The sequence below is a fragment of the Sus scrofa genome, chromosome 12 (assembly GCF_054392235.1).
Source record: "Sus scrofa isolate SSC_HxYL_T2T_F1_AM1 chromosome 12, Sscrofa_HxYL_maternal_Yorkshire_Landrace_v2.0, whole genome shotgun sequence".
Lineage (NCBI taxonomy): Eukaryota > Metazoa > Chordata > Mammalia > Artiodactyla > Suidae > Sus > Sus scrofa.
Genome location: NC_139394.1, coordinates 5,022,518 through 5,049,138, shown reverse-complemented (window position 1 = coordinate 5,049,138; position 26,621 = coordinate 5,022,518). Strand labels below are relative to the sequence as shown.

Genomic DNA, 26,621 nt, shown 5'->3' with positions numbered 1-26,621 from the left:
ACTGCAGTGTCAACACCGGATCCTCAACCTGCTGTGCCACAAGAGAGTTCATGGGGCTCTAGTCTTCAGAGGGCTTGTGAGTATTAGAAAGATGTTCAAGCCTATGTAGCTCCTCCCTGCCATCCTGCCTGCCTTTCCGCTTGTCATGTGACCCTCTATAAGGGCGCTCCGTGCTGTTAGACCCTAGGCTCCCTGAGTGCTGCCTGCCGCCCAAGGGAAAAGCTGGGATGTCAGGTGTCCCAAGGGCTGATGTGGTCAGACTTTAGGGCCCCAAGGATATTTTTCAACTGTCTCCTCCTGCTGCCACCCCCTCCCCCATGGCAGCCTCGAACTCCCCCCCTCCTCCCAGCAGCCTTCTCAATGCAAACACATGCAGTTCTCACCCTTTATCAGGGCCCCCGCTCTGGGTCATCCTAGTCCCAGCTAAGGCCTGGTCTTTGGGGATGGATTTTGAATGTTGTTTCAGAGCCCGAGACACCTCCCCTGTCCCAGCTGGGCTCAACCTGCAGACCTGTCGCTGTTCTGTCTTTCCTCCCCCCACCATGGGAAGCTGCCGGGGAAAGGGCGCTGGCTTTGGTGACAAATACTTGGGTATACCCAGCTCACCACTAACTAGTTGTTTAATTAACTAGCTGTGATTTAGGCAATTTACCTAATCTTTTTTTTTTTTTTTTTTTTTTTTTTTTTGCTTTTTAGGGCCACACCTGCGGCATATGGAAAGTCCCAGGCTAGGGGTCGAATTGAGGCTACAGCTGCCAGCCTGCACCACAGCCACAGCAACACAGGATCCAAGCCACATCTGACCTACACCACAGGTCACGGCAAGGCCAGATCCGTAACCCACTGAGTGAGGCCAGGGATGAAACTGGCAAGCTCACGGTTCCTAGTCAGGTTTGTTTCCGTTGTGCCACTATGGGAACTCCAACTTACCTAATCCTGAGGCAACGAAGCCTCCCTAGAAATAGACACCCCACCCAGGAACCATAAGTGAAAAGATCCATGGGTTTGAAGACAATAAAAACCACAAAAACTGCAAATGTCTGTACCATAAAGACACCCTAGACAAAGGTAGAAGCCAGGCAGATTTCCAAAATGTAAAATATAGCCAAAAATATTTCCACTGAGTGTAACTGAAGGATCAATATCTAGAAACTAAAAAAGAAGTCCTACGAATCAATTTTTATTTACTTGCTTTTTTAATGGCCGCGCCCACAGCATATGGAAGTTCCCAGGCCAGGGAACGCCCCTACAAATCAATTTTAAAACTACAAAATAATATAGGAGTTCCCACTGTGGCGCAGTGGGTTAAGAACCCAGCTGCAGCTGCTAGGGTCACTGGAGGCACAAGTTCAATCCCTGGCCCAGGTACAGTGCGTGAAAGGATTCAGTGTTGCCACAGCTGTGTCTCAGATTCAATCCCTGGCCAGGGAATTTCCATATGCTGCAGATGCGACCATTAAAACTACAACTAAAACAAAAAACCCTACAAAAGAGTCTAAGAGAAAGTTGGATAAAGGCTGAGAACAGAAAATTCACAGAAGAATAAGTAAAAATGGTCAGTGAATGTAGAAGATGCTCAACCTTCTAAAACTATGAGAAGCCCTAGCATCCAGGTCTCAGTGCCTACAAGGACGTCACCACCTCAGGAACCAGGACTCCCTGGAAAAACGGCCACCGCAGGTCTGGGGCAGGGAAAGTTCCTGGGAAGCATGGGACATCTCGTTTGTGGCAGAAAGCAAGGAAGCTTTCAAAGATTAATGGGGTCATGTCAAGAGGACACAGGAAGCAGCTCGAAGGGAGTACCACGGGCCAGGTGTAGCAATTTGAGCATCAGAAAGAAAAATGATGGTTGGTGATCCCAGTACACTGAGCTCATGAAAAGTCATGTGGTCCCAGGAACTCAAACACTAGAAATCCAGAACATCTCCTGGAGTCCCAGTGAGAGAGACACTTATTAAACCAGAGTCTTGACGAATACAGGATGTGCTGAGGGAACCACCAGCTCCATATCCACATCCATCTCCGTGGAATGAAGACAGGAAATAAAACGTTTAGGAGTTCCCGCTGTGGCACAGTGGGTTAAGGACCAGGCATTGCCACAGCTGTGGCGCAGGTCACAGCTGAGGCTCAGATTCGATCCCTGGCCTGGGAATTTCCATATGCTATGGGTGCGGCCAAAAAAAAAAAAAAAAAAAAGGAAGAAAAACAGTTTAATTAGTTCTGCGCAGCAGCGTTTTTCTGTTTTAATGAGAATGACACACAGTCATATGTGGGTACAAACTATGAAACAGCAATTGCGTAAGTTTGATGATTGTGCATGTGAGTTTTGCGCTTTCACATTAGCATTTAAAAGCTGTCATTGCACAATATAAAATGAACAGTGGGAGTTCCCATTGTGGCTCAGCTGGCTAAGAACCCCACGTAGTGTCTGTGAGGAAGTGGGTTCCATTCCTGGCCTTGCTCAGTGGGTGAAAGATCTGGTGTTGCCGTGAGCTGTGGAGTGGGCCAGCAGCTTCAGCTTCCATTCGCCCCCTAGCCCAGGAACTTTCATATGCTGCAGGTGCAGCCATTAAAAAGAAAAAAAAAATGAACAGTGGAATCATGTTAATAACTTAAAATTTTGTTTTCAAGTAAATGACATCGATAAATGACATTAAACAGCAAATAAAAACCACCAGGATGAGGAGCTCCCTGGTGGCTCAGGAGATTATGGATGCAGCATTGTGCCACTGCTGTGGCATAGCTTTGAACTTCTGCACGTCGTGGGCAAGGCCAAAAAAAAAATGAATCCTAAAATTATAAAAATAACCTATGGTAATCCCTCAATAAGTGAATGGATAACTAAACGGGTCTATCCTTACAGTAGGAAGGATGTGTGAGAGTTTCCTGTTGGCTCAGCAGGTTAAGGATCTGGCGTTCTTACTGCTGGGGCGAGGGTTCGATCCCTGGCCCCATAACTTCTGCATGCACAGGCAGGGCCAAAACAAAATAACAGTAATAATAATGTATCGATATTGATTCCCTGAGGGTAGCAGATGTGTCATACTAACACAGATGGTAAGAACAGGGAAAACTCTGCGGGAATCGGGGGTGGTTTATATAGAATTTTGTGTACTGTTTTCTCAGTTATTCTGTAGGTCTAAAACTGTACTAAAAAATGAAATCTCTCGGAGTTCCCGTCGTGGCGCAGTGGTTAACGAATCCGACTAGGAACCATGAGGTCGCGGGTTCAGTCCCTGCCCTTGCTCAGTGGGTTAAGGATCCGGCATTGCCGTGAGCTGTGGTGTAGGTTGCAGACACGGCTTGGATCCTGCATTGCTGTGGCTGTGGTATAGGCCGGTGGCTACAGCTCCAATTAGACCCCTAGCCTGGGAACCTCCATATGCCGCGGAAGCGGCCCAAGAGATAGCAACAACAACAACGACAAAAGACCAAAAAAAAAAAAAAAAAAAAAAGAAATCTCTTAATTATTTTAAAAACTATGGTGCGATATTTTTACCCTGTAACACTAATAACAATTTTGAAAATGTGTAAGGAGTTCCCACCATGGCACAGTGGAAATAAATCCGACTAGGAACCATGAGGTTGCAGGTTCGATCCCTGGCCTCACTCAGTGGGTTAAGGATCGGGCGTTGCTGTGAGCTGTGGTGTAGTTTGCAGACAAGGCTCGGATCTGGCATTGCTGTGGCTGTGGCCTAGGCCGGCAGCTGTAGCTCCAAGTAGGAGCTTCTCTAGTCTGGGAATCTCCATATGCCGTGGGTGCAGCCCTAAAAAGCAAAAAATAAATAAATAAATAAAAAAGAATAAAAAAATTAAAAATGTGTAATATTCAGTGCTGTCAAAGACATGGGTAAATGGGAGTTCCTGTCGTGGCGCAGTGGTTAACGAATCTGACTAGGAACCATGAGGTTGCAGGTTCGATCCCTGGCCTTGCTCAGTGGGTTAACGATCTGGCGTTGCCGTGAGCTGAGGTGTAGGTCACAGACGCGGCTCGGATCCCGCGTTGCTGTGGCTCTGGCGTAGGCTGGTGGCTACAGCTCCGATTAGACCCCTAGCCTGGGAACCTCCATATGCCTCGGGAGCGGCCCAAGAAATAGCAAAAAAAGACAAAAAAAAAAAAAGATATGGGTAAATGGACACCCTTGTAAATGATTTTAAGTGTGAATGGTACCCAAGGCAACTTGAAAAACTTACAATGTTTGTACCTGTTGACTGAACAATTCACTTTAAGGACTTCTAAGCACAAAAATGTTTGTTGCAGCATGTTTAGGAGTGAAAGTTGGAGTTCTCGTCGTGGCTCAGTGGTTAACAAACCTGACGAGAAACCATGAGGTTGCAGGTTTGATCCCTGGCCTTCCCTAGTGGGTGAAGGATCCGGCGTTGCCGTGAGCTGTGGTGTAGGTTGCAGACACGGCTTGGATCCTGCATTGCTGTGACTGTGGTATAGGCCGGTGGCTACAGCTCCAATTAGACCCCTAGCCTGGGACCCTCCACATGTCATGGAAAGTAGCCCTAGAAAAGGCAAAAAGACCAAAAAAAAAAAAAAAAAAAAAGATCCAGTGTTGTCGCTGCAGCAGCTCAAGGTCGCTGCTGCAGCGTGGGTTTGATCCTTGGCCTGGGAAATTCCACATGCTGTGGGCATGGCCACGTATACACACAAATATCCTTTGTAATAAATTGGCCACAGTGAGTAAACTGTTTTCCTGGGTTCTTTGAGCCTCCAGCAAATGCTCACACCCAAAGAAGGTGTCCCAGGAACCTCTGATCTGCAGCCAAGTCAGACGGAAGTTGTAGGTAAACTGGGGACCGGTGCTTGGAACTGGCGTCTGAAGGGAGGGCAGTCTTGTGGGGCTGAGCCTTTGACGTGTGGGGTCTGGGCTAACTCCAGGCCGTTAGTGTCAGAATTGCTTGGTGTGAAAACCCACACGTCTGGCATCCGAAGCAAGCCCGAGTGGAGGGAAAAAGTGAGTGAGTTTTTCCTAAAACACATGCACAGTGAAGTACACGGCAGCCGTTTTACAGCATGGGTAAACTCTACCCACTGAGCTGGAAAGATCTCTGCTCTAGACTGAACACGTGGGTTCCCCCCGGTGTCATACATTGCGGCCTAACCCCGAAGGTGGCACCATTTAGAGGTGGGCCCTGTGGGAGGTGGTCGGGTCTTGAGGGCAGAGTCCTTACACGTGGGATCTGTGCCTTTTTCCTGAGCGGCTCCGAGCACCCCCCCTGCCCTCTTCTGCCACAGGGGGGCACATACAATAAGAAGTTTGCCAACTTCTCAGCCCGGAAGAGGGCGCCTTCCAGAACCTGACCAGGCTGGCACCTGCTTCACCTCTTCGACCTCCAGCCTCCAGGACTGTGAGCAACACATTGCTGCTGTTTGTAAGCCACCCGGTCCAGGGCCTTGTGCTACAGCAGCCTGAACAGACTAAGACAACCTCCCACACAGATGGACACAGCTGAAACGGAAAAACAAGTTGCAGACAGCAGAAGTTAGCACAAGCTTGCAAATAAACTACACCTTGATAAAGCTTTAAAAAATTTAAAAAAAGCAAGGTGCAGAATAATGCCTCGAGTATGATTCCATTTACCTAAGCTGTACACACACACACACACACACACACACACACACGCACGCACGCACAGACGCGTGCGCGAATGCAACGGTGTAGGAAGAGAACCAGGGAGACACGCGTGTATGTGTTGGTGGGTTGCCTCTGGGGAAAGGAGTGAGGGGAGCGGGTGGACAGCTGTGTCTGAAGCTGTGATGCTTCCTCTATATTCCTCTATGGTACTTATTCGGTAATTATTCGTTTGACCCTCCGAACAGCCCATTTTACGGATGAATAACTGAGGCACAGAAAACTCAGGTCACCTGCTCAAGGCCTTGCAGCTGCCAAGTGGAGCCTGTCCCCTTGAGCACCGCCTTATGCAGGTCCTGGAGAGATGGTGTACTTTATTTTATTTTATTTTATTTGTCTTTTTAAGACTGAACCTGCGGCATATGGAGGTTCCCAGGCTAGGGGCCTAATCGGGGCTACAGCTGCCGGCCTCCACCACAGCCACAGCAATAGCCACAGCAACACCAGATCTGAGCCGCGTCTTCGACCTACACCACAGCTCACGGCAACGCTGGATCCTTAACCCACTGAGCGAGGCCAGGGATCGAACCCTCAACCTCGTGGTTCCTAGTCGGATTCGTTAACCACTGCGCCACGGCAGGAACTCCCTGGCATACTTTTTGGAATCTTTTACAATGAGGCTATGTAAATATGTACATAATTTTAAAAAAAAGAAAAAACAGTAAAGGAAGAAAGGAAGGAAGGAAAGAAGAAAAAAAAGAACGAAATCCCTGGTCTGTGTCTTCCTCCTGGGCCCGATCCTCCCCAGCCCTCCCCCAGCCCCTCCTGTGCTTGGTAGGGATGCTGTCACCACCTGGCTTGCAGCTCCCCAGGGCCTCTTGAAGAAACTCCCAAGGCAGACTCTTGGTTCCGCAGAAAAAGGAACCGTTCAAGAGCCAGCAGGGCCCCCCCAGTGATCACCTGACCTCTTAGGCTGCGGTAACGGAGGCTTAACCGGGAGGGTGAGACTTGCTCGGGGTCGCACAGGAGGTCAGGGGAGACCCAGCCTGGGTCTCCTGACGCTGGTCTGAAGTTGTGCGGCCCACCGTCTGTCCCTGGGAAACGGCCCGTTCCTGAAACAGGAGGGAAGGGGGCAGGGCACAAGCTTTTGAAAGAATGACCTAGACGTCGAGGCCACGACAAAAACTGGTTACAACTGACGAGGCCCAAGATGGTGGGTGAATCAACTGCCAGGGGAGCTTCAGCCTCGTTCTGTGCTCTCGGTAAGACGCAGCATCTAAGTGACACCACAGGCCCCTTGCCAGTTGCCAGGCCGACCATCAAAGGCCAAAAAGCAGGCAGTGGCCCAATTCCTGGAAAGCCCCGCCCCTTCCCAGGAATAGTTGAAATAATCCTTCTCCTCATTATCCTATGAAATCACCCAGCTCCTAAACACTCACCAGCCCATATGTGGGGGCCCCTGGCCTTCTGAGATGGCACACATTCTATCTCTCGCAATAAATCTACTTCTTACCCATCTCTTTGCCTCTTGCCGAATTCCTTCTGTGCTGAGATGTAAAGAACCTGAACTTCAGCAAGTCCTGGAGCCACATGTGTGATCTTCATTAAAAACAGCTGATTCAGAATTCCTTGGTGGCTCAGCCGGTTAAGGATCCAGAGTTGACACTGCTGTGGCTCAGGTTCAGTCTCTGGCCCCGGAATTTCTACATGCTGTGGGCCCAGCCAAAAAACCCACAGTGCCTTCACGTCCCAATCTGAGTTGTGTGGTTTCATTCTGAGGAGTTTCGCTGTTTCAAGGCCCCCCCAGGCCGTTCCACGGTCCAGAAGGGGTGGGCTTAGTTCTCCACAGAAAAGCAGGCTGAACTGGGCCCCATGGCGCTTCCGGGGTCTGACCAGCTGGGGGCGCCTCACCTGGGCCCACATCTCAGCATGTGAGGTCTGTGACCACTGACTGCCTCCCGCCAGCTCCCCTCACTCCCAGCCGCCAGGTCCCTCACACGCCTCCTCAACCCCCCCATCACTTGCTCCTCTTGTAGGGTCTTCTAGGCCCATCCAAGACCTGGAAGCCATTGGCAGGTCTGAGCTGAGGCCACATGATTGGAGAGCCTTGATGGGCTGCTGGGTGGAGACAGGCTACGGGGAGGGGAACTGGGCAGAAGGGACAAGGAACTTCTGCTGTCCCTTTTCTTTTTTTTAAGGTTGCACCTGCGGCATATGGAAGTTCCCAGGCTAGGGGTCACATCGGAGCTACAACTGCTGGCCTACACCACAGCCACAGCAATGCAGGATCTGAGCTGCATCTGCGACCTACACCACAGCTCACCGCAAAGCCGGATCCTTAACCCACTGAGCAAGGCCAGGGATCGAACCTTCGTCCTCGTGGATACTAGTCAGGTTCATTACCGCTGAGCCACCACAGGAACTCCTGGTGTCCCTTTGATAAGGACACTAATCCATCTCGAGGGCTCCACTCTCCTGACTAATCGCCTCCCCAGGCCCCACTTCCAAACGCTGTTCCCTTGGGGATGAGGTTTCAATATATGGGGTGGGGGGACCCCCAGTCATTCGCAGGCCCCTCCCCCAGAGCCGTCAGGGAGCTGCCCCTGCCCACACCTCGATGTTGAGCTTCTGGCCCCCAGATGGTGAGAGAACACGAGTTGGCTGTTTTTCAAGCCTCTCCTTTTGTGGTCATTGGTTCAGAAGCTACAGGAAACCAACACAAGTTGTCCAAGCTTTTCAACGACCAGCACCCTCCACTCTAGCAGACCGCCCACCCATTCCCTCCCGCACGCAGAACCCCCCCCCCCCGAAAGCAGAGAAGGGCGGGGTCCCGCAGCAAGGGAGGCAGGCGCGGCTTCCTTGACATAAGAGAAGCCATTTGTGCCCTAAGCTGTTTTGGGATCCGGGCCTGGCCACAGTGCCCGCTCCTGAACGGGTCTCTTTAAGGGAACAAAAGGAACAAACCGCGGTTATTGGGCGAGAGAAGAAACATGAGCAAAGACCCTAAGTCCTGTAAAGCTTCCAGGACCTGTTTTGTTAGTTGAAAATTAGCCTGAAGCACGGTTCTTGAGCTGTTTTGCAGATTTTTTCCTTTTTGCTGTGTGTGTGTGGCACCACCTCTGACCCTTCGCCATCTTCATCCCACTGCTGAGTTTTCTGCTTTTTTTTTTTTTTTTTTTTGTCTTTTTGCCATTTCTTGGGCCTTCTCCTTCGGCATATGGAGGTTCCCAGGCTAGAGGTTGAATCAGAGCTGTAGCCACCGGCCTACGCCAGAGCCACAGCAACGCAGGATCCGAGCCGCGTCTGCAACCTACACCACAGCTCATGGCAACGCCGGATCCTTAACCCATGGATCGAGGCCAGGGATCGAACCTGCAACCTCATGGTTCCCAGTCGGATTCGTTAACCACTGAGCCACAATGGGAACTCCGTCCCTCTCCTGTTTTGTAGAATATAAATCCCCCTCGAGGGCTCAACCACCTGATTCACCAGAACCTAAAGAATCAGGCTGTTGACCTTTTCTGACCCCTGTGATTTCATCAACTAAAGCTGGTCAAACTTTGCCCCAGTGTAATGCTGACCTCTCCTCTGCTCAAGTCCCTTCATGGCTGTGCATGACTCTTAGCTCGAAATTTCCCCAATTAAGAAAACATACATCTGTATCAGAGTTCCTATTGTGGCTCAGTGGGTTATGAACCTGACTAGTATCCATAAGATTGCAGGTTCAATTCCTGGCCCTGCTCAATGGGTTAAAGATCTGGCGTTGCCATGAGTTATGGTGTAGGTGGCAGATGTGGCTCAGATCTGACGTTGCTGTGTCTGTGGCATAGGCTGGCGGCTAAGGCGCTGATTCTACCCGTAGCCTCGGAACTTCCATATGCCATGAGTGTGGCCCTAAAAATAAAAATTAAAAAAAAAAAAACCACTTCCCCAATTTTAGAAGTTCCTGCTGTGGTGCAATGGGTTAAGGGTCCAGCATTGCTGCAGCTGCAGCTTAGATTCAGTCCCTGACCAGGTCACGTCCATATGTCACAGGAGTGGCCAAAAAACAGGAAACAAAAAAACTTCCCCAGTTTTGCTCTTGGGGAGACACTGCTTGGGGAAAGATCTATGGTGTTCTCTTTACTCGCTTTGGATAATAAATCCTTCCTTCTCCCGCTGTTTGGCTTGGTTGTAGCTTTTGGCTCCCCATCCACCAAAAAGCCACATCCAGTTTTCGGGTACTGAACGCACTGCCTCTGATCCCTGCCCTGTTCTCAGGGCCCCACCTGGCCGCCTTGCCCACTACCTCCCTGGGCAGGGTGCTTCCCAGGGCTCCCAGCCTGGCTCCTCTGAGGGTCCTCCCCCCCCGCCACCTGTCCCCCCAGTCCCGGCCCACCTGCTTCAGGTTTCCTGCTTCGGCCCAACTCCCTTCTCTCCCCCCAACTTCTTAATTTATTCAGCGAATGTTTCATAGTATCAGCTGTGGCTGGATCTCTAAACAGGATAAAAGGGCAAGGAAAACAGATCCTGCCGTTGTTTGAAATGTTGATATTTTGTCATCCTGGATTTTGTGGGCATAATTTCTATTTTCAAAAATACTGCATGAAAACATGATTTCTCTTGACTCTTGGGGGTCTGGGTGCCTCCTGAAGTTTTGCCCCTGAGGCGAGGGCCTGGCTCACTGCATCCTACTCCAGCTCTCACAGGTGAGCTCCACACCTTCCTAGAAGGGCTGTGCTAACAAGGGAAGCGGATGATCCAAAAGTGACTGTGAGGTCCTTGTCAGAGCCACAGGAAACAGAAATCAGGGCAAAGAGTGAGGGATGGGGCTGCCTTGTTGGAGAGGTAGTCAGGGAAGGCTTCTCTGAGGAGGTGACATTTGAGCAGAGACCTGAGTGAAGGGAGGGAGAGAGCCACCAGATGACGGAGTGGGGGAAGGGGAGCATTCTGGCCCAGGGAACAGCAGATGCAAAGGCCCTGGGGCAGGAATGTGCAGTTGTCTCCAGGGAACAACAGGGAGGCCAGTGGGGCTAGAACACAGATAAAAAAAATGAGGCTGGGGAGATGGGCCCTGGGCCAAACCGTGCCACCCAGCGGGCCAGACCAAGGTTCTGGCTCCTGTCTATGATTGGGGGGAACTGCAGAGGGTTTGAATGGGGTGAGGAGAGGCCTGAGTCTTCAACACACCAAAGAGCATCCTCTGGGCACTGAGTGGAGAAGAGGAGGCAGGGGGCCAGAGTGGAAGCCACAGAATGGGGAGGAGACAGTGACTTCCTTCCCTGAGTCATCTCAAACTGGGGACCAGCCAGAATCCCCAGGAACAGGTCCCCCGCACGGGTGCCATCATGGAGCAGCTGTCATTGCCATCACTGTGTGACCCCGACATAAACTGTTTACTGTGCAAGCACCAGGAGTTTCCAAGTAAGCCAAGATCTCACTAAAACCAACATGTACTATAGGAGCCCAACTTAAGGAGTTCCCTGGTGGCTCGGCCGGTTAAGGACCTGATATTGTCACTGCTGTGGCTTGGGTCAAAGAAAAAAGATCCCAATTTAATATAAAGCACAATATATACACGCTGAGTGCAATATGCACGAGCACAGGGATGAAGCTGCAAAGATTTGGACCAAAAACACTAACAGTGGTGGCCTCTGCCCGGAGGAGCCGCAGGTGATTTTTTTTTTCCTTCTTTGTGTTTTCTTTTGTCCCCAAATTCCCTGCAGCGATCGTAGAGTGCTTTTGTAATCCTGCAAAACCCCATGAGTGCTATTTTTAAAGCTATGTATAAAAATTTCAAGCATCATAAAGTTTCTAATGCGAACAAAAGACATCTGGAAGATGGGGTGCGGGTGATGGATTACGGGTGAGTTCTTTTCTAAATTTTTCTACAGTGCGGTTACATTTTTTTTGTCTTTGCATAACCAAACTGTTGTTTGTAACAGTGAACAGGATTGTACATTCTGTCTTCGGACTTAAGGTCAAGAGCTCACTTTCCCACCTGCCCCGAGGGGCTCCCCCACCCCCGTCCCCTCCCCCACCCCCGCCCCCTCCCCCACCCACATGCCCCACATCGGCTGCAAGAAAGGGCCGAAAGAGGCAGGGCAGAGGGATGGGTTCCTCAGGCCCCCATATGACTGCATGGGCTCTGGGGACGCTCTGGGCCGTGAGTGTCGCCCCTTCCAAGGGACCCGTCCTTTTGGCGGACCCAGCGCTAGGCCTGACCGCCGGCGCCTTGCGGTTACTCAGGACTGCCCCCCTGTGGCCAGAGGGAGGAAGTGACAGTGAGAATCGACTTCTACTCACGCTGCCTGATCTGCCCACCAGGCCTCACCTTTGGCTTTGTTCATCCGCATTGTCCGTTTTGGGGGAGAATCCTGCTCAGTTGGTTTAGCTAGAATCCCGCCTCAAGCTCCGCATCCTCCGCAACGCGCTGCCCCCAGGGGCTGTGTGAGCCCCCAGGCTGCCTTTGGCAAGAACCCTGATAGGTCATTTAAGCAGACCGTCCTCTCCCAATGGTGCCTCTTGATAAACCTAACCCTACCCCCCACCCTGCTCCTTGACTGTTAACCTTCACTCGCCCACCCTGTGTTCAGAGTTGAGCTGCTTCTAAACTGAGGTCTCTTGGAGTTCCCTTCGTGGCTCAGTGGTCAATGAATCCAACTAGGAACCATGAGGTTGCAGGTTCGATCCCTGGCCTTGCTCCGTGGGTTAAGGATCCGGTGATGCCGTGAGCTGTGGTGTAGGTTGCAGACGTGCCTTGAATCCCCAGTTGCTGTGGCTGTGGTGTAGGCCGGCAGCTGTAGCTCTGACTAGACCCCTAGCCTGGGAACCTCCATATGCCATGGGTGCGGCCCTAAAACGAGAAAGAAAGGAAGAAGGAAGGAATTCATCTGGGAAATGAAAATAAAAATAGAGTATTTATTAACTTTTACCACCTGGTTCCAAATATGGGAGAATGTTTTCAGAAATATACATACGGAGCCCACATTTTCTCTTTTTGCTACAGGTTCTGCTGGGGCACTACCTCTTTCAAAGCAAAGGAGGAAGATGAGCCCCACAGGAAGACAAGTAGGAAGGTACCTCAGACAGCCTCTCAGGCTGCGGCTTCCTGGGTGAGGTTCTCGGTATGACCAGCAGGGGGCGCTGTGGGGCTGCGCAGCTGGGACCGCTTGGCCGGGAAGGAGCTTCACAGCTTTTGCACCCCCTGTTCCTGACACCCCATCACTCACAGCCCCAGCAGGCCACGGGGAGCTGACCCAGTTGCTCCGCTCTTCGGAGACAAGGTTATCCCTGAGCTGACGGCACTAAAACAAAACCCCAGGCGCTAGTCCCGTACCCTGCAGCCCACCAGGACAAGGGGGCCCCTGCCCAGCATCTGCTCCTGTTTGGACCCTGTCCACCTCCCCCCTCACAGCACCCCTTGGCCAGGTGTGGGCTGAATCACTTATGCCAATGTCCTCTCTTTCCAGGTGGGCAGTGGAGAGATCCTTTCTCAAGGGCCGCATTCCAGAATGAGTCCAGCTCTGAGGCCCCGCCCCGCCCCCGTTGTGGTTTTTGTTTTGTTTTGTTTTATATTTTTCTGTCTGATTAGGGCCGCACCCAAAGCCTATGGAGGTTCCCAGGCTAGGAGTCGAACTGGAGCTGCAGCTACCAGCCACAGCCACAGCCTCAGCAACCCCAGATCCGAGCCGCGTCGGCGACCTACACAGCAGCTCATGGCAACGCCAGAGCCTTACCCCACTGAGCGAGGCCAGGGATGGAACCCACGTTCTCATGGATACTGGTCGGTTCCTTACCGCTGAGCCACAACAGCCACTCCCCCTTCCCCCCTTTCAAGCCACCTGAAGTGGAATGGGGAGGGGGCTTTCTTCCCAGACGCTCTCCTCCACCCCCCACGACAGAGGCTCCTTCTCCTCTCAGTCCTCACAGCCCTGCGGCCCCCACCCGCCTTGGCTCTGACTCAGCCTGCGCCCCACAGGGGCCATGAGGCCCAGGACCCAGAGGTCTCCCAAGATGCCTCGCTCAGCCCAGCCCACCCCCACTCCTCCTCCCATCTCTCGCTTCGGATGGCCTGGCGGTCCCTCTGTCCTGAGCGTTCCCATGTCCCTGGCATTGTGGCCTGCATCCTCCTGCTCCTGGTAACTACCTCACGAGACAAGCCTCATGTTCTCTCCTATTTTATTTTATATTTTTCTCTCTCTCTTTTTTTTTTTTTCTCTCCTATTTTAAATCGGAGGTGACCAGATGGCTGGTCTGACTTGGTGCCTCATGGGTTAAGGATCAGGCATTATCATTGCTGTGGCACGGGTTCAATCCCTGGCCTGGGGACTTCCATGTGCCATGGGTGTGGCAAAAAAAAAAAAAATTAGAGGTGACCGTGCCTCAGAAAGGCTGAGTGACTTGTCCAAGGTCACACAGCATTGGGACGTTGGGAGACAGTCTGAGCCAGAGCCCAGAGCTCTCTTGCAGCGCAGCCTCCCTGGAAAGGCCACGTCCTCAGCCTGGCCTCTCTGCTCTCATGGCCGTGTCAGTGCACGCAGCTCACTCTTGGCCCCGGGTACTGGTCTTGCTTTCTAAGAGTGGTATTTATTTATTCTCTGGATTTCTACCCAGCTCCTGTGCTGCGCAGCCTGCATTCAAGGAGTTCACAGCCTGGGAGACAAGACTTATCCTGTGTGTCGGCTGAGCCTTCCCAGGCAGCTGGGAGCCCTCCCAAGGGGCAGAGGCTGCTTCCTGCTTCTCCTGAGCCCACCGGGGGTGGTGACCTCCTGGTCCCTCCTCGGGGGAATTGCTGCTGCTGACTGGTGGGGGCGGTGGGCAGGCCTGGCTGTGGGGTGGAAGATACAAGGGGCTGGGGGCTCAGGGAAGGGGTTGGGGTTAAGGCGGTGAGAGTGGACTTTCTTTTCTTTTCTTTTTTTTTTTTTTGTCTTTTAGGGCCAAACCCGTGGTGTGTGGAGGTTCCCAGGCTACGGGTCAAATGGGAGTTATAGTTGCCAGCCACAGCCACAGCAACGCTGGATCCTTAATCCACTGAGCGAGGCCAGGCATCGAACCTGTGTCCTTATGGATACTAGTTGGGTTCATTAACCACTGAGCCACGACGGGAACTCCTGGACTTCCTTTCTCAGACACCAGGAGCAGCAGGATGGGCCTCAGCTCTCGCCGGCTCAGGACGCCCAGCTCAGGTCAAGAAGGTCAAGGTGGGATTCTGGGGTGGCTGTGCTCTGAGACCAGCAGGGCCCACCTCCCTTCGGATCAGCTCCTTCATGCTTCCTCCCTCTCGCATCCTATCCTCGCCAGGGAGGAGATTTCCACAACAAAAGATTAAAAGCCCTTGGACTTTTTTAAACAAGCACGGATTCCCTTCCCGCCCCTCCCCCCACCCCAAGCCCAGAGTCACCCCAGCCCAGTGGCTCCCGACTAAGCAGGCGAGGCCTCCTCCAGCCCTGAGCCCCAGGCAAAGGGCCCCATGGACCGGCCCAGGCTGAGACACAGGTGAGGGGGACCTTTGGAGGGGGGGAGCCTTTCAAGACAGAGCTCCGAGTCCGGAACGAAGCGGGAGAGACAGAGGCGAGGGGCAGGTGGCAGGAAAAGACCAAATGAGCCTGCACAGACACAGGAAGAACGAGTCTGTTTAATGACACGGCTGGGTCTGGTTACAAACATCAGAAACTACAAAAGGAGGACAGGCCGTTACACAGATGGCTGCACGAGGAGGGGACAGGGGAGACACAGGCACAGTAGCCACAGCAGCAGAATATCCTGGAGGGAGATGCACGTGATCAGGGGGCACACGTGGAGGGCTCCCCAGCAACGCCAGCCAGATGGATGGACGGGACCGACCGCCGGCCGGCAGCCGGGAGGGGCCGGGGAGGGAAGGCCCCTCTGACCGCAGCCTGGACCCCCTCCTGCCGGGCGGTCTTAGCCACACAGGCGGTGGAGCGGGCGGCCTCTGAGGCTTCTTGACCTTGGCCCCTCCCCTGGGCGGTCATCCTGCAACCAGAACTTCTGGCCCCCTCTGTCTGCCCTTGCCCTTGTTTGGGGGCAAGTCAGGGAGCCACGCCCTTTAGTGGGGGGCAGAGGTAGGGAAAGCCAAATCCTTTTTGCCTGGAGTGGAAAAGCAGGAAGGAGGGGAGCTGGTCAGAGAGAACCCTGGGCTGTGCTCAGCCCGCAAGCTGGGTCCCTCCCACCCTGCCCAGGTCCTCTCGGCTGATGTGGGAGCCCCCCTCCCATCTCTGCCAGAACCCTCTGGTCTCTGCCCAGAAGCTGCCAGGACCCCTCGGTGGGCAGAACGAGGCCTTACACGTGCCCCTGGGCCCCACTGATACACAGTATAGATATGCAGTGTATATATAGAGAGATTTATATAGATTGTATATAGAATATATCCGATATACGGTAGACGTGTGTGCGTGGTGCTCTAGATAAGTGACATGGAGACCTGCGTGCGGCCAGGCAGAGAGAAACAGGGCTGCTCTGTTCCTCGAGTGACTCACAGACCTGTCCCTGCTTCCTGCCAGCCGCTCGCCTGCGTCTCTAACAGTGAGTAGAAAAGCTAAGAAGGGTGTGCCCGGCTCTTCAAGGAGGAAGGGTCCCCCACCCCCACAGGCCACCCGCCGCGCCCCCGAGCTGGGGTCCGCAGCCAGAGCCACCTCCCGGCGGCTCCAGGGGGACTGTGGCCGAGGCGGAGGTGGCGTCTTTCCGGGAAGACGAGTCAGGGATTCCTCCAGCTTCCTTGGCACCCAGAGGTGGAGGGTCTTCAGAACTCAGCCTTCTGCTCAAGGTGCTGCCAGGAACGGGGGAGGAGAGAGAGGGTCCTACGGCCCCGAAGAGGGCAGCGTGGCTGGGGGGCTGTGGACGAGAGAGGGGATGGAGGTGACAGGTTACTAGGGCCACAGAGTGGGACCAGGGACGGGGTGGAGAGGGGCCGGGGGAGAGGGGTCAGGGGTTGGCAAGGCTGGACACTACCCGCCCTGAGACCCACGCGGGGCCACTGAAAGCAGCCCACTAGACCAGCCTGTAGGCCCTCCTCTGCCAGGATCCTGCCGTGTGCCCTCCACTGGCTCATCCGAACGAACCTCAGATCTTTTTCTCTGAAATGTGACCCTGCCGTGCCGACCGCAGTGAGAACTGAGTGACGGAACTGCTGCGAGTGTCTCACGAACTGCAAAGGACCGTGAGCTCTTTTCTCTTTAATTCAAGAGGCTCGTCCTCTCAGCGTGGCACCCCCTCTGGCCACTCCTAGGCCTTCTCTTTGCACTTCCCTCCCCCCCCGACACCCCCTCCTGACTCCCCCACACACCCACACACCCACACACCCCCGGAGCAGAGACAGCCCATAAACAGTGGCGTCTGGTCCACTATTGCATCTCTGATAAGAGGCTGGAGGGAGCCCTCCTAGGACTGCCCAGTGAGTCCCTCCCACCCTCCAAACCCACTTGGACCCTGCCAGTGGCTGGGTCTGCGGGCCCCGGGGCCCAGGGAGACCCAGCCTTTTGGGAGGTCATACCCCTGCCCCCAGGAGACCGGAGGTGGGGCAGTGTGGCAAGGGATGAGGGGACAATCCCCCAGGGCTCAGAGCTGGGGTAACGCAAACGTGGGGGTGCTCAGCCCCCCGGACCAGTCCCCACTGTAGCCCACGTCCGTTCAGGCCACCCGGAGCAGCAACGGGCAGGCAGGAGGCCTCAGCGGTTTGCTAATGTTTGGGGTTTGGCGAGATTTAGGTCCCTGGGGTCCAGCCGGGGCAAGAGAGGGAAGGGGGCAGGGCTTCGTGTCGGGAAGTGCTGTCCATGTGTTTCTGATTCACAGGGGCTTGCACTGGCCAGCTCTCTCCCCCGTCCCTCTAGGCCCCTGTAAAAAAGCCCTTTTCTCTAGAAGCAGGAAGTCTTGTCTCCTGGCTGTAAACAAACTCATCTTTGGCGGCAGAGGCTGCCTAGGGAGAGGCGTGGGAGGGCAAGCCCCCTTCCCCCCTCACCCCTCCCTGGACCCTCTGGCTGCTTCTGGCAGCAGCTCTCCCCCGGCTCTGCCAGCGCCACCCCAGGCAGGTAAAAATCACCCACCTGCCTCCCGTCCACCCTGAGGTCTGGGGAGGCCCCGGCCAGCTGTGCACAGCTGGAGTAGCTGCCTGGCTGGAGCCAGCACTTCTCGGGGGCTCTGCTCTCTCTCTCTTGAGGAGGTGCTGTCACCGGGAAGGGAGCGGGAGCCAGCTGGGGCAGCGTGGTCAGCGGCAGGAAGGTCGGGAGGCCTGGCCGCTCCAGGCTGCCCCCCGGGGGACCGCCTCTGCCGAGCGGCGTGGGGATGCCTGCGCGCAGGAGGTCCGGTGGCTCCGCGGGGCCAGCTCGAGCCCCGGGAGGAGACGCTGCCTTTTCCATGGGAAACTGCTGGGAAAGTTTCTCTCCATCGCGTGTCCTGAGCCGCTGGCTGACCCCTGCTTCCCATTCCCGCCTCCGCCCTCCTCCTTCCTGCGGCCCTGCCTCCGCCCCTCCATTGAGCTCCCAGAGCCCCAGCCCCCTGGGGGCCCCGGGAGGCCGGAGTGTTCCCAGCCGCCACGTCTGGGGGCCAGCCCTCCCCCCGTGCTCCGCGTCAGCTGGAGTCACCAGGCCGGCCACCCTCCTGGAGCCCGCGCCCCAGAACTGGGAACCTGAGCCCTGCTGTAAACCCCGGGGCTGGTGTGCGTGGGAGGGACACGCACGTGGGCCCCGAGTGCACTGGGGCACGTGCACGTGTCCTCGTGATTCTCCTGGCTCCAGCCTGGTGGAGGCCGAGGCGGAGGGAGCGCTGATCAGCACGAGACGAAAAACAGCCCCATGTGGTTGGTACCCAGGGAGGAAGTGGCCAGAGCTGGCCAGGGCTGCCTCCGGCCCTGAGGAGCCAGCTTCCCGCCTTCCTGCCGGGAACCCTCGAGCCTGCCTGCCCGGGCAGCCTCGGTCCCCGGGGTGTCCTGAGGGCTCCCCGGTTCTCGGGAAGGGGATGGCTCTGCCCCGAGGAGAATGAGCGTGGGGCCTTTTCCTATCGTGCCTGTTCTGAAATTGTGTCGGGCCCGGAGCCACCCTCCTGGAGGTGTTCCTGCCCCGGGGGGTCAGCCCCTGGGTGCCAGGAGAGGTAGGAGGTCAGGGGCCGAGGGGACGGGCAGGACGCGGCAGGGAGGCTGCCTCCTCACGTGGTGGCGTTGGGGACCTGCTGTACCCAGCCCACTTCTTTGTAGGCAGCGGTCACGTGGCTGTAGATGAGGCTGCGAAGCTTGGCCCAGGCTCTCTGCGTCTCGGGTGGGAAGTCGTTGGCAAATTCCTCGGCGATCACCTCCAGGATGACCCCAGAGAGGATCTGGGGGTGAAAGAAAGAAGGGGGGCGGGGGCTGAGTGCAGGGCCCCCTGGCCCCCTGCACCCCCAAGAGCCCCCAGCATCTCTTCTATCCCTCACGTGGCCCAGGGCGAATTTGGTGACACAACCAACCGCTTTGGGAACCAGACACCCTCGAGATCCAGTGCCTACCCCGCTGCCCCTCCCGGTCACAGCCACGCCAGGGCAGAGGCAGGTGGGCCAGTGGTCACCTCTGCTGCCCCGGGGGCTTTCCCAGAGCTGGGGGGCTCCGGAGCGGCACAGGGCCGGCCACGCACCTTGAAGTACACGGGCTCCACCTTGTGCTTGAGGGCGTGGGCCTTGCCCACGAGGGCGAGCACAGAGGACACCTTCTCGGGGTCGTGCAGGTTCTCCACCACGGTGTTGAGAGCCCCCATGACCCGGCAGGCGTGCTTCCGCAGCTGTGGGCTCCGCTCCATCTCCAGGGGATCCTCCATGTGCTTGAACTGGCTGAAGTACTGCTTGGCCGACGGGAAGTTCACAAAGAACCTGGCAGGAGGGGAACACTGAGTGGGGGGTGGCCTCAGACCCCACCCTGAAGTGGCCAAGACGATGGCGGGATGCAGAGGTGGGAGAGGAGGGAGAGGCGGGACCCCCCCCCACCCCACCACCGTAGCTGCCCTTCAAATACAGACCCTTCCTCTGGCCGAGCCGGCCCGCATGAAGCCCTCTCCCCAGGTCCCTGCCACTTCTCCCCGCCAGACTGGCTCAGGCGGGCAGCTTCCTCTGCCAGGCCTCTGCCCTCCTTGTTCCTTGTCCCCTCTCCAAACCCTACACACCCTTCGAGACCTGCTCCCGTCCCAGCTGAGAGGGTAAGAGCCTGAGGTCTGGACTCACAGGCCCTGATGACCTTGGGCAAGTTAACTTTTCAGAGCCTCAGTTTCCTCATCCATGAAATGGGCATCACTGTTCCTATCCTTTTTTCTTTTTTTTTTTTTTTTTTCTGTTTAGGGCCACACCCACGGCATATGGAGATTCCCAGGCTAGGGGTCAAATCAGAGCCATAGCTGCCGGCCTACACCACAGCCACAGTGACACCAGATCCAAGCCACATCTGTGACCTACACCTCCGCTCACGGCAATGCCCGATCCTTAACCCACTGAGTGAGGCCAGGGATCGAACACACAACCTCATGGTTCCTAGTCAGATTCGCTTCCACTGAGCCAAGACGACGGGAACTCCCTGGGTATCACTGTTCCTATCTTAATGTAAGCTGCCGTGGGTTGTCGTGGGAATGAAATGAGAAGCAGCGTGTGGAGTCCTGGGTGGAGTGTGGACACAGGAGGCTCGGTAAATGCCACCCTTTGTTCAGATAAAGTCAGACCTCTCTTTACAAACAAAGTGAAGCCCTGGTGACTTAGCTTAGGTGGCGCGGAGGGGAAGAAATGAGACTTATCTTCCTCACAGCTGATTCCTTTCTCTTATCACTGCCCTGCCTCCTCCTCAGCCTGCAGTCAGTGGTCATCGGTTGATTTAATTAAAGATATAGATTGATGTCACCTGCCTACTGTGGTTCTGGGAGTCCTTCCCAGCCTCCCATCCACACGTATCACCTCTCCAACCAGCCCGTGCACTTCTTGGCACAGACCCCAGGGCCTTCGCCTCCCGCCCCCTCCCATTTGTCTGCAATTGTCTCTTTCCCCCCAAATATCACTTTCACTGGGTCGCTCTCATGCTCAAAAACATTCCATGGCTCCCGGTTGCCTACCGGACCAAGTCTAAACTCCTTCACCTGGGATTCCAGGATTCTCCCAAACTGTCTCACACCCATTCCTCCAGCACCGAGTCCACATTCTGCCCCTCGCTCCAACTTGGCGCGTGCCAGCCTGCCCGCCCCCAGAGTGGCCCGCCCTCCTGCCCCTTCCCCTGGTTTGGCCGTGCTTCTCCCCACGTGCCCACCCTGGCCCAGGACCACTGGTTTCCCTCCAAGACCATTCGCGGGTTCCCTGCCACCTTTCCCGGCTTCTTCCCTCTCCGCAGTCTGACCGGGTCCCACAGCCCAAGGGCAGAGTCTGGGTCTCACACACCCTCTGACCCATCGTTCTGGCTCGGGGCCCTGCAGGTTTGCGGGAGGCTGGTGATGAGATCTGCTCTCTCGTTCCCAACCCGGGTGGGAGGTACGTGATCAGACTCATTCGGGACTTACGTAACCTAACTGGAGCCTCAGAGAGTGTATAGAAGGTCTTGGATCCAGGTTTTTTTTCGGGTGGTTTCACACCTTTGGAGGGTCCCCCTTTGGCATCAGAGAAGGCTGGTAATTTACCAAAGCAGCCCTTTGGCCAGGGCTCGGGTCTTAGATCCATGAGCAGGAACAGATGCACTGAGAGCATCTGGCCTGGGCCAGCCCTTCAGGCAACAGGGCTGAGGCTGGCGGAGGAGTGACCGGGACACAGTCTGCGTGGAGAGCCCGGAGGGCCCCTCGCGGAGGCCAAGTGTGACCTTGAGCAAATCACTTCACCACCTCCTATCTGCAAAGTGTGAGAGGAGTTCCCCACACCCCCGCGTTCCACTTCTCAGATGCACGGGCGCGGACCAATGAGGCGGTGAGTCTGAAAATCCATGGATTTCTCTGTAGAAGCAGCGTCATGAAGGACAGATACAAAAAATCCACTCTGGATTTAAATGGGGACCTCAGACTTTCGTGGTTTTACATTGCAATAAAAAATTATATATATATATGCTTCTTTTTTTTTTTTTTTTTTTGGTCATGGCCGTGGCATGCGGAAATTCCTAGGCCAGGGATCGAACCCGTGCCACAGCTGTGACAACATCAGATCCTTAACCAGTGGGCCACCAGGAAGCTCCTAAAAACAATAGTTTCTGTTTGGCTGGTGCGTAGCGAGCATGCAAAGCCCCTCCACTGGTTACTTAATGTCACAACAGCGTGGGTATCGCATCCATTTTACTATTGATGAAACAACGGGAAAGATGCACGGAACACTTAGTTATACGATCTCATCCTTGCCACGGCCTCCTGAAGTTGACACTGTTTTATCCCCACGCTCTAGTTTAGGAATTGATGCCCAAGCTTGCCCAGCAGAGTGGGTGGCAGGACCAGGAAGGACCTGGGCAGCCCCTGCTCGGATGGTTTCCCCAAAGCTGCCTCCGAGGCTGCTCAGCCAGGGGATGGTGGCCTGGGACCCAGTGGGTCCCCTGCTCTACACCCAGTGCCATGCCATGGCCCTAAGGAAAGACAGTTTACTGGGCCAGGGGATTCTGGAACCTGGGGCCCTGTCCCTGCATCCTGGCTTCTCTCGCCGGCCCCTCCTGACCCTCCCAGTCCAGGTCTGTGCTCCCCTCCTGGGGAGAAGCCTCAGCAGTCAGCCCGGGGAGTTTCTCAGCTTCCAGAGGCATCTGGGCTTTCAGGAGAGCCTGAGACAGGCTTGTCTGAGTGTGAGGGGGAAGGCGGCAGTTACAACTGGGTGGGGAGCCTTCCTAGAGCATGGGGGTTCCCCCTTGGTCTCCTCCCAGCAGGGGGAAGAAGCATGGGGTCTGGGCAGCTCCTCCACCAGCACCCTTATGGCTACTACTTCCTCAGAGGAGCGGCATGGGGTGCGGCTGGCCCCAGCCCAGCCGGGGAGGCAGGAGGGGAGATCAAAGGGTCTAGGGCCACTGTCTCAGGCTCTGTGGGGTCTGTCCTTGTGAATGGGTGCCTGAAGGCAGGACGGGGTTGTGACAAAACTGAGGGGCACAGGATCTGGGGAGGGGCCTTTGGGACACCCCAGAAGCTTAGTCTTGCCCCCCCACATCCCCCACTCTGGGGCAGACAGCAGGAGGGGGAGAAGGAAAGGGGGGCTGGTGGGATTTGGGGCTGGGGGCCTGGTGCTGGGCCGGCTTCTTCCCCGCTGGGCTGGGCCGGGCCCCCATGCACACGGAGGTGGGGGCAGGTGGAGTGTGGCTGGGGTTCTCGGCCAGCCAGACCTCACTGCCATCACAGGCCTTATCAGGTTGACTGTGGGCCCCTCCCTGCCCCCTGAACCCTGGCTAATGGCCTCCCCAGCCCAGATCCAGTTCCCTTCAGGAGCCAGGAGTGGGAAATTCGAGGGGCACAGGGAGAGAAAGGAAACCATGCCAAGGTCTCAGACTCTCCAAAAACACCTCTGGGTTTGGTTCCTGCCTCTGGACCCCCCATTCCTGGGGAGGTTGGGTGGTACCCCGGGAGCCGGATCTTGGACCTGTCCTCATGGCAAATGGCAGGGCATCGGGACAGAAAATCTCCAAGGTCCTGTGGACTTTGCCTCCTTTCCTCTTGGTGACCCAAGTGCGTGCCTGGCTGCATCCTGAGGCCTGGTGGCCCACACGGGCCCGCACTGCTGAGGGCCGCCCTCCGGGGAGGCAGTCTGGCGCATCTGGGACTCCACTACCCACCGGGTGATTGTGTGGGTGCTGGCACGTGCCAATCTGCACCTCCCGGTGTCTGATGGCTTTGGGATCTGAAATCCCCTCCTGGCTTCCCCACCACCCCCGGCTGTGCTTCTGGGCCTGGGAGCTGCCAAAACAGCTGTCCCTTTCTCAGACATCCTCCTGGAACTCTTGGAGAGTGCGTCTTGCTCTTTTTCCTCCTGAATCTGCTTCTAAGTTGGAATCAGGGCACACCAACATGAAGCTGGGTAAGTCCCAGGCTTGGGGGAGGCAGGCGGGAGAGTGTGGGAGAGAAAGAGGAGCCAGAAAGGGGGCCAAGCCTGGGAGACAGGCGTGAACGTCAACGGTCCCTTCCACGAGAGAGGTCTCACCCCATCGCAACGAGATGCCTCGATCTGTCCCAGATTTGACAGCTTCCCTCTGCCAAGGACAGAGGGTTGAGGGCGAGCGTGGTCTGGGGCCTCCCTGCCTGCACTTCCAGGGATCAGCACGTGTGGGAAGCCAGCATGGATCTGCCGCTGCTGTACCAGTTACGGGCTGGTGCGGCTCGGGGACATTAACTGTATAGGAATGGTGTGTATATGCCCCGGCGTGTGGGTGTGTGATTAAGAGTTCCTCTGCATTCCTCTGGGGCATGAGGGGCCTGAACGACCCCTTTCCTCCCCAGATGGGGGTTTCGGGGTGGGGCCCTGTCTCCTGCAGCCTCTCCCTTCCCTAAACTCAGCAGGAACAGTAGGCTTCTGCATTCACCTGCGCCTCACCTGGGAGCTCCCTGCTGGCCGGGTCCGGGGAGCAGGAAGGGGCCAGCTGGGAAAAGTACACCTCTGGGGTCTGCCCCCTCCGCCCTCTATTCTTTTGCCCTTTGCTCTGTTCTTCCAAGAGTCTTTGGATGCAGAAGGGGGCTGAGCTGGAGAAAGGGTTTGCTCCTCTTTGTCCTTCTTGGTGGAGCCTCAGTGTTCCTGTCTCTAGAATGGGGAGCCCCCAACACCCCCATTGGAGAGGCTGGTAAATGTGTGTCCACCTCGGCTCGGTTGGGGGGCTGGGGTCACTGGTGAGGAAGGCACGGCTGGCCGGCAGAGCCGGAGTTGTGAGGTCGCAAGAGGAGACGCATGGAGGTGCCCTCCTTCTGGCTCTGGTCCCTAGTTCCTGCGGAGCCCCTCACCCAGAGCTAGGAAAGCCTCGGCCGGGGCTTCGCCCACCCCAAGGCGCCCCACGCCGCTGCCCGCACTCCGACTGGCCGACCGGCCGGGCCCCAATCGCAGCAGGGGAGGTGGCGCCGCAGCTCGGACCCGAGCCGAGCCCGCCTCTGCCCGAGCCGCTGCCGCCGTCCGTCCTCGGGCCCGGCCGAGCCGGGGTGACACCTACCTCACCAGGATGGCCACCCCCACGTCCTCGCAGTTGGCATAGAGCCGGGCCCACGTCGCCTGCACCGCCTTCCTCTCCGCCTCGGACAGCTCCTCGCTCCGCTCCCTGCGCTCAATCTCCATCTCGCCCGGCACTTTCTCCATGAGCAGCTCCAAGCCCAGCCCGGCTTCGCTCGGCGGCGGCGGGGCGCGGGGCGCGGAGCGCGGAGCGCGGGGAGCCGGGGCCGGCTGCGTGCGCGGCGGGCGGGCGGGCGAGTGGCAGAGCGCGCCGGAGGGAGGGAGCGTGTCTGTGCGCGCCGGCTCTGTGTGTGTGTGTGTGTGTGTGTGTGTGTGTGTGTGTCTGTGTGTGTGTGTGTGTGTCTGTGCAGGGTATATGTGCAGGGGGCGGGGGACCGCGAGCGGGGGGCGGGGATGTGGTCTGCTGGAAAAATGCGAAAAAAAATAAATCCGCTCCAACCCCTCCAGCCCGCGTCCGCGAGCCAGTTCCGGCAAGGTGAAGGCTGGGCGGGGTGGGGGCGACGCGGCGGGCACCCGCCCGCCCTCCTCGCCACCGCGGAGTTGGACCGCCGGGTGGGGCTGGGGCGTGGGCGTGGCGAGGGGGCCGGGGGTCTCGGCAGGAGGGGGCGGTCACGCGGCGCAGGGCCGCGCTGGCCACGCAGGAGTGCGCCGCGGCGGGTGCGGGTCTGGGGGCCCCGGTCCCCGCTCCCCAGACGGGCGGTGTCGGGGCGTGTGCGTGTGAGCACCCTTCCCGCGGCGGGGAACTGACTCGAAGTCAAACACTGCCAGGCATTTGCGGCGTGGCCGCCCGCCCGCCCGCCCGCGACCCGAGCTGAGCTCCCCCTCGCTCCCGGCCTCTCCCGGGCCAGCCGCTGGGGTCCGCGGCGCTCTCGCCCGGGCTCCGGACCCCAGACTCCGGAGGGGTTAGAGGAAGAACCCTAGAGGAAAACACCGCCGCGGGGATGAGGAGGGGGCGGCTGTCAAACTTGATCACCAGAGGCCTGCGCCCCCCCTTTCCTTCCCGCCAGCGCTCCTTCCCCTCGGAGCAGCACGTGGCCTCAGAAAGAAGGCCCCGGGTGGCTTGTAAATGACACAGGCAGGCCCAAAGCAGGGGGCGAGTGGCCCCTAATACCAGCCCAGGCGGAGCAAAGTCCCAGGCACCCCAAACCTGGGTTGGGGGGGAGCGGTGTGAAGAAGTCTCGGGAGGCCCAGGCCGCTGGAGACATCGTAGCCAGCAAGGCCCCGATTAGGGAAGGGTTCTGTGGATGGAATCCCGTGTCCACCACAGAATTGCTCTTCTCCGGGAGGTGGGACCACCATTAGACTAGAGGTGGGGACTGCGTCTCTGAGAGCCACCCAGTCCCCACCCTGCAAGCAGCTGCTCAGTCCCGGTATGGCCGGGTCCCACCTCTGAGTCCCAGTTGAAGCCTGAGGCCCACAGCGGCGGCTGCAAGCGGCTGAAACACGTGACCACGCATGCGGGGTGTGTCCAGTTCTCCCCAAGGCTCCCTGGTGATCCTGCCCTTTCCAGCTCTGTGTCCACTGCTCCAGTAGTGCAAGAGGTGGTGGCTCCTCTTTGGCTCTGCTTTATGTGCCTATTTTAAAAAACCTATTTCAGGAGTTTTCTTGTGGCGCTGTGGGTTAAGGATCTGGTGTGGTCATTGCAGCAGCTTGGGGTGCTGCTGTGGCACAGGTTTGATCCCTGGCCCTCGAACTCCCCTATGCCACAAGCGTGACGAGAAAAAATACCCTATGTCAGAACAGAGAGCCCTGGCACAGCCCCAGCTCGGGCCTCGCTGGAGCCCAGCGTTCAGGTCCTTTACTGGAACCCAGGGCAAGAGGCCTCTTGTGGCTCAGAGCTCAGCTGAGAGAGGGAAAATCCAGTGCCCCCTTCTGGGGTCTTAGAGAGGGATTGAGGAGGGTTGGTGGGCTCAGCTTCTTTCACTAGTCTCAGACCCATGTCCTGGCTTTTTT

The 26,621-nt window shown here is 56.6% G+C and overlaps 1 protein-coding gene across 2 annotated transcripts; it reads right to left on the bottom strand.

The window, feature by feature from the left end:
• Positions 1–15,180: 15,180 nt before the first annotated feature.
• On the bottom strand, positions 15,181–25,145 carry CYGB (cytoglobin). 2 transcript variants are annotated; one of them, XR_014820729.1, is made up of 4 exons: positions 24,652–25,145; positions 19,181–19,412; positions 17,624–18,887; positions 15,181–16,415 (listed from the first exon to the last, which is right to left on the bottom strand). XR_014820729.1 is itself a non-coding variant. In XM_003131179.6 (4 exons), exons 1-4 carry the CDS (start codon positions 24,792–24,794, stop codon positions 16,382–16,384), a joined length of 573 nt encoding a protein of 190 aa, XP_003131227.2. In that variant the 5' UTR covers positions 24,795–24,939; the 3' UTR covers positions 15,181–16,381. The 2 variants fall into 2 exon arrangements, 1 of the variants encoding a protein (XP_003131227.2); XM_003131179.6 differs by having other exon boundaries at positions 18,724–18,887; positions 24,652–24,939.
• Between the last annotated feature and the right edge of the window lie 1,476 nt (positions 25,146–26,621).

Excerpts from the sequence above, each read along its gene's own strand:
- CYGB (XM_003131179.6), bottom strand. The coding sequence starts at position 24,794 with ATGGAGAAAGTGCCGGGCGAGATGGAGATTGAGCGCAGGGAGCGGAGC. Across the intron at positions 18,888-19,180 it reads TGGAGCCCGTGTACTTCAAG|ATCCTCTCTGGGGTCATCCT; the intron begins GTGCGTGGCCGG and ends TTTCACCCCCAG. Across the intron at positions 16,416-18,723 it reads CAGGTCCCCAACGCCACCAC|CCCCCCAGCCACGCTGCCCT; the intron begins GTGAGGAGGCAG and ends TCTCGTCCACAG.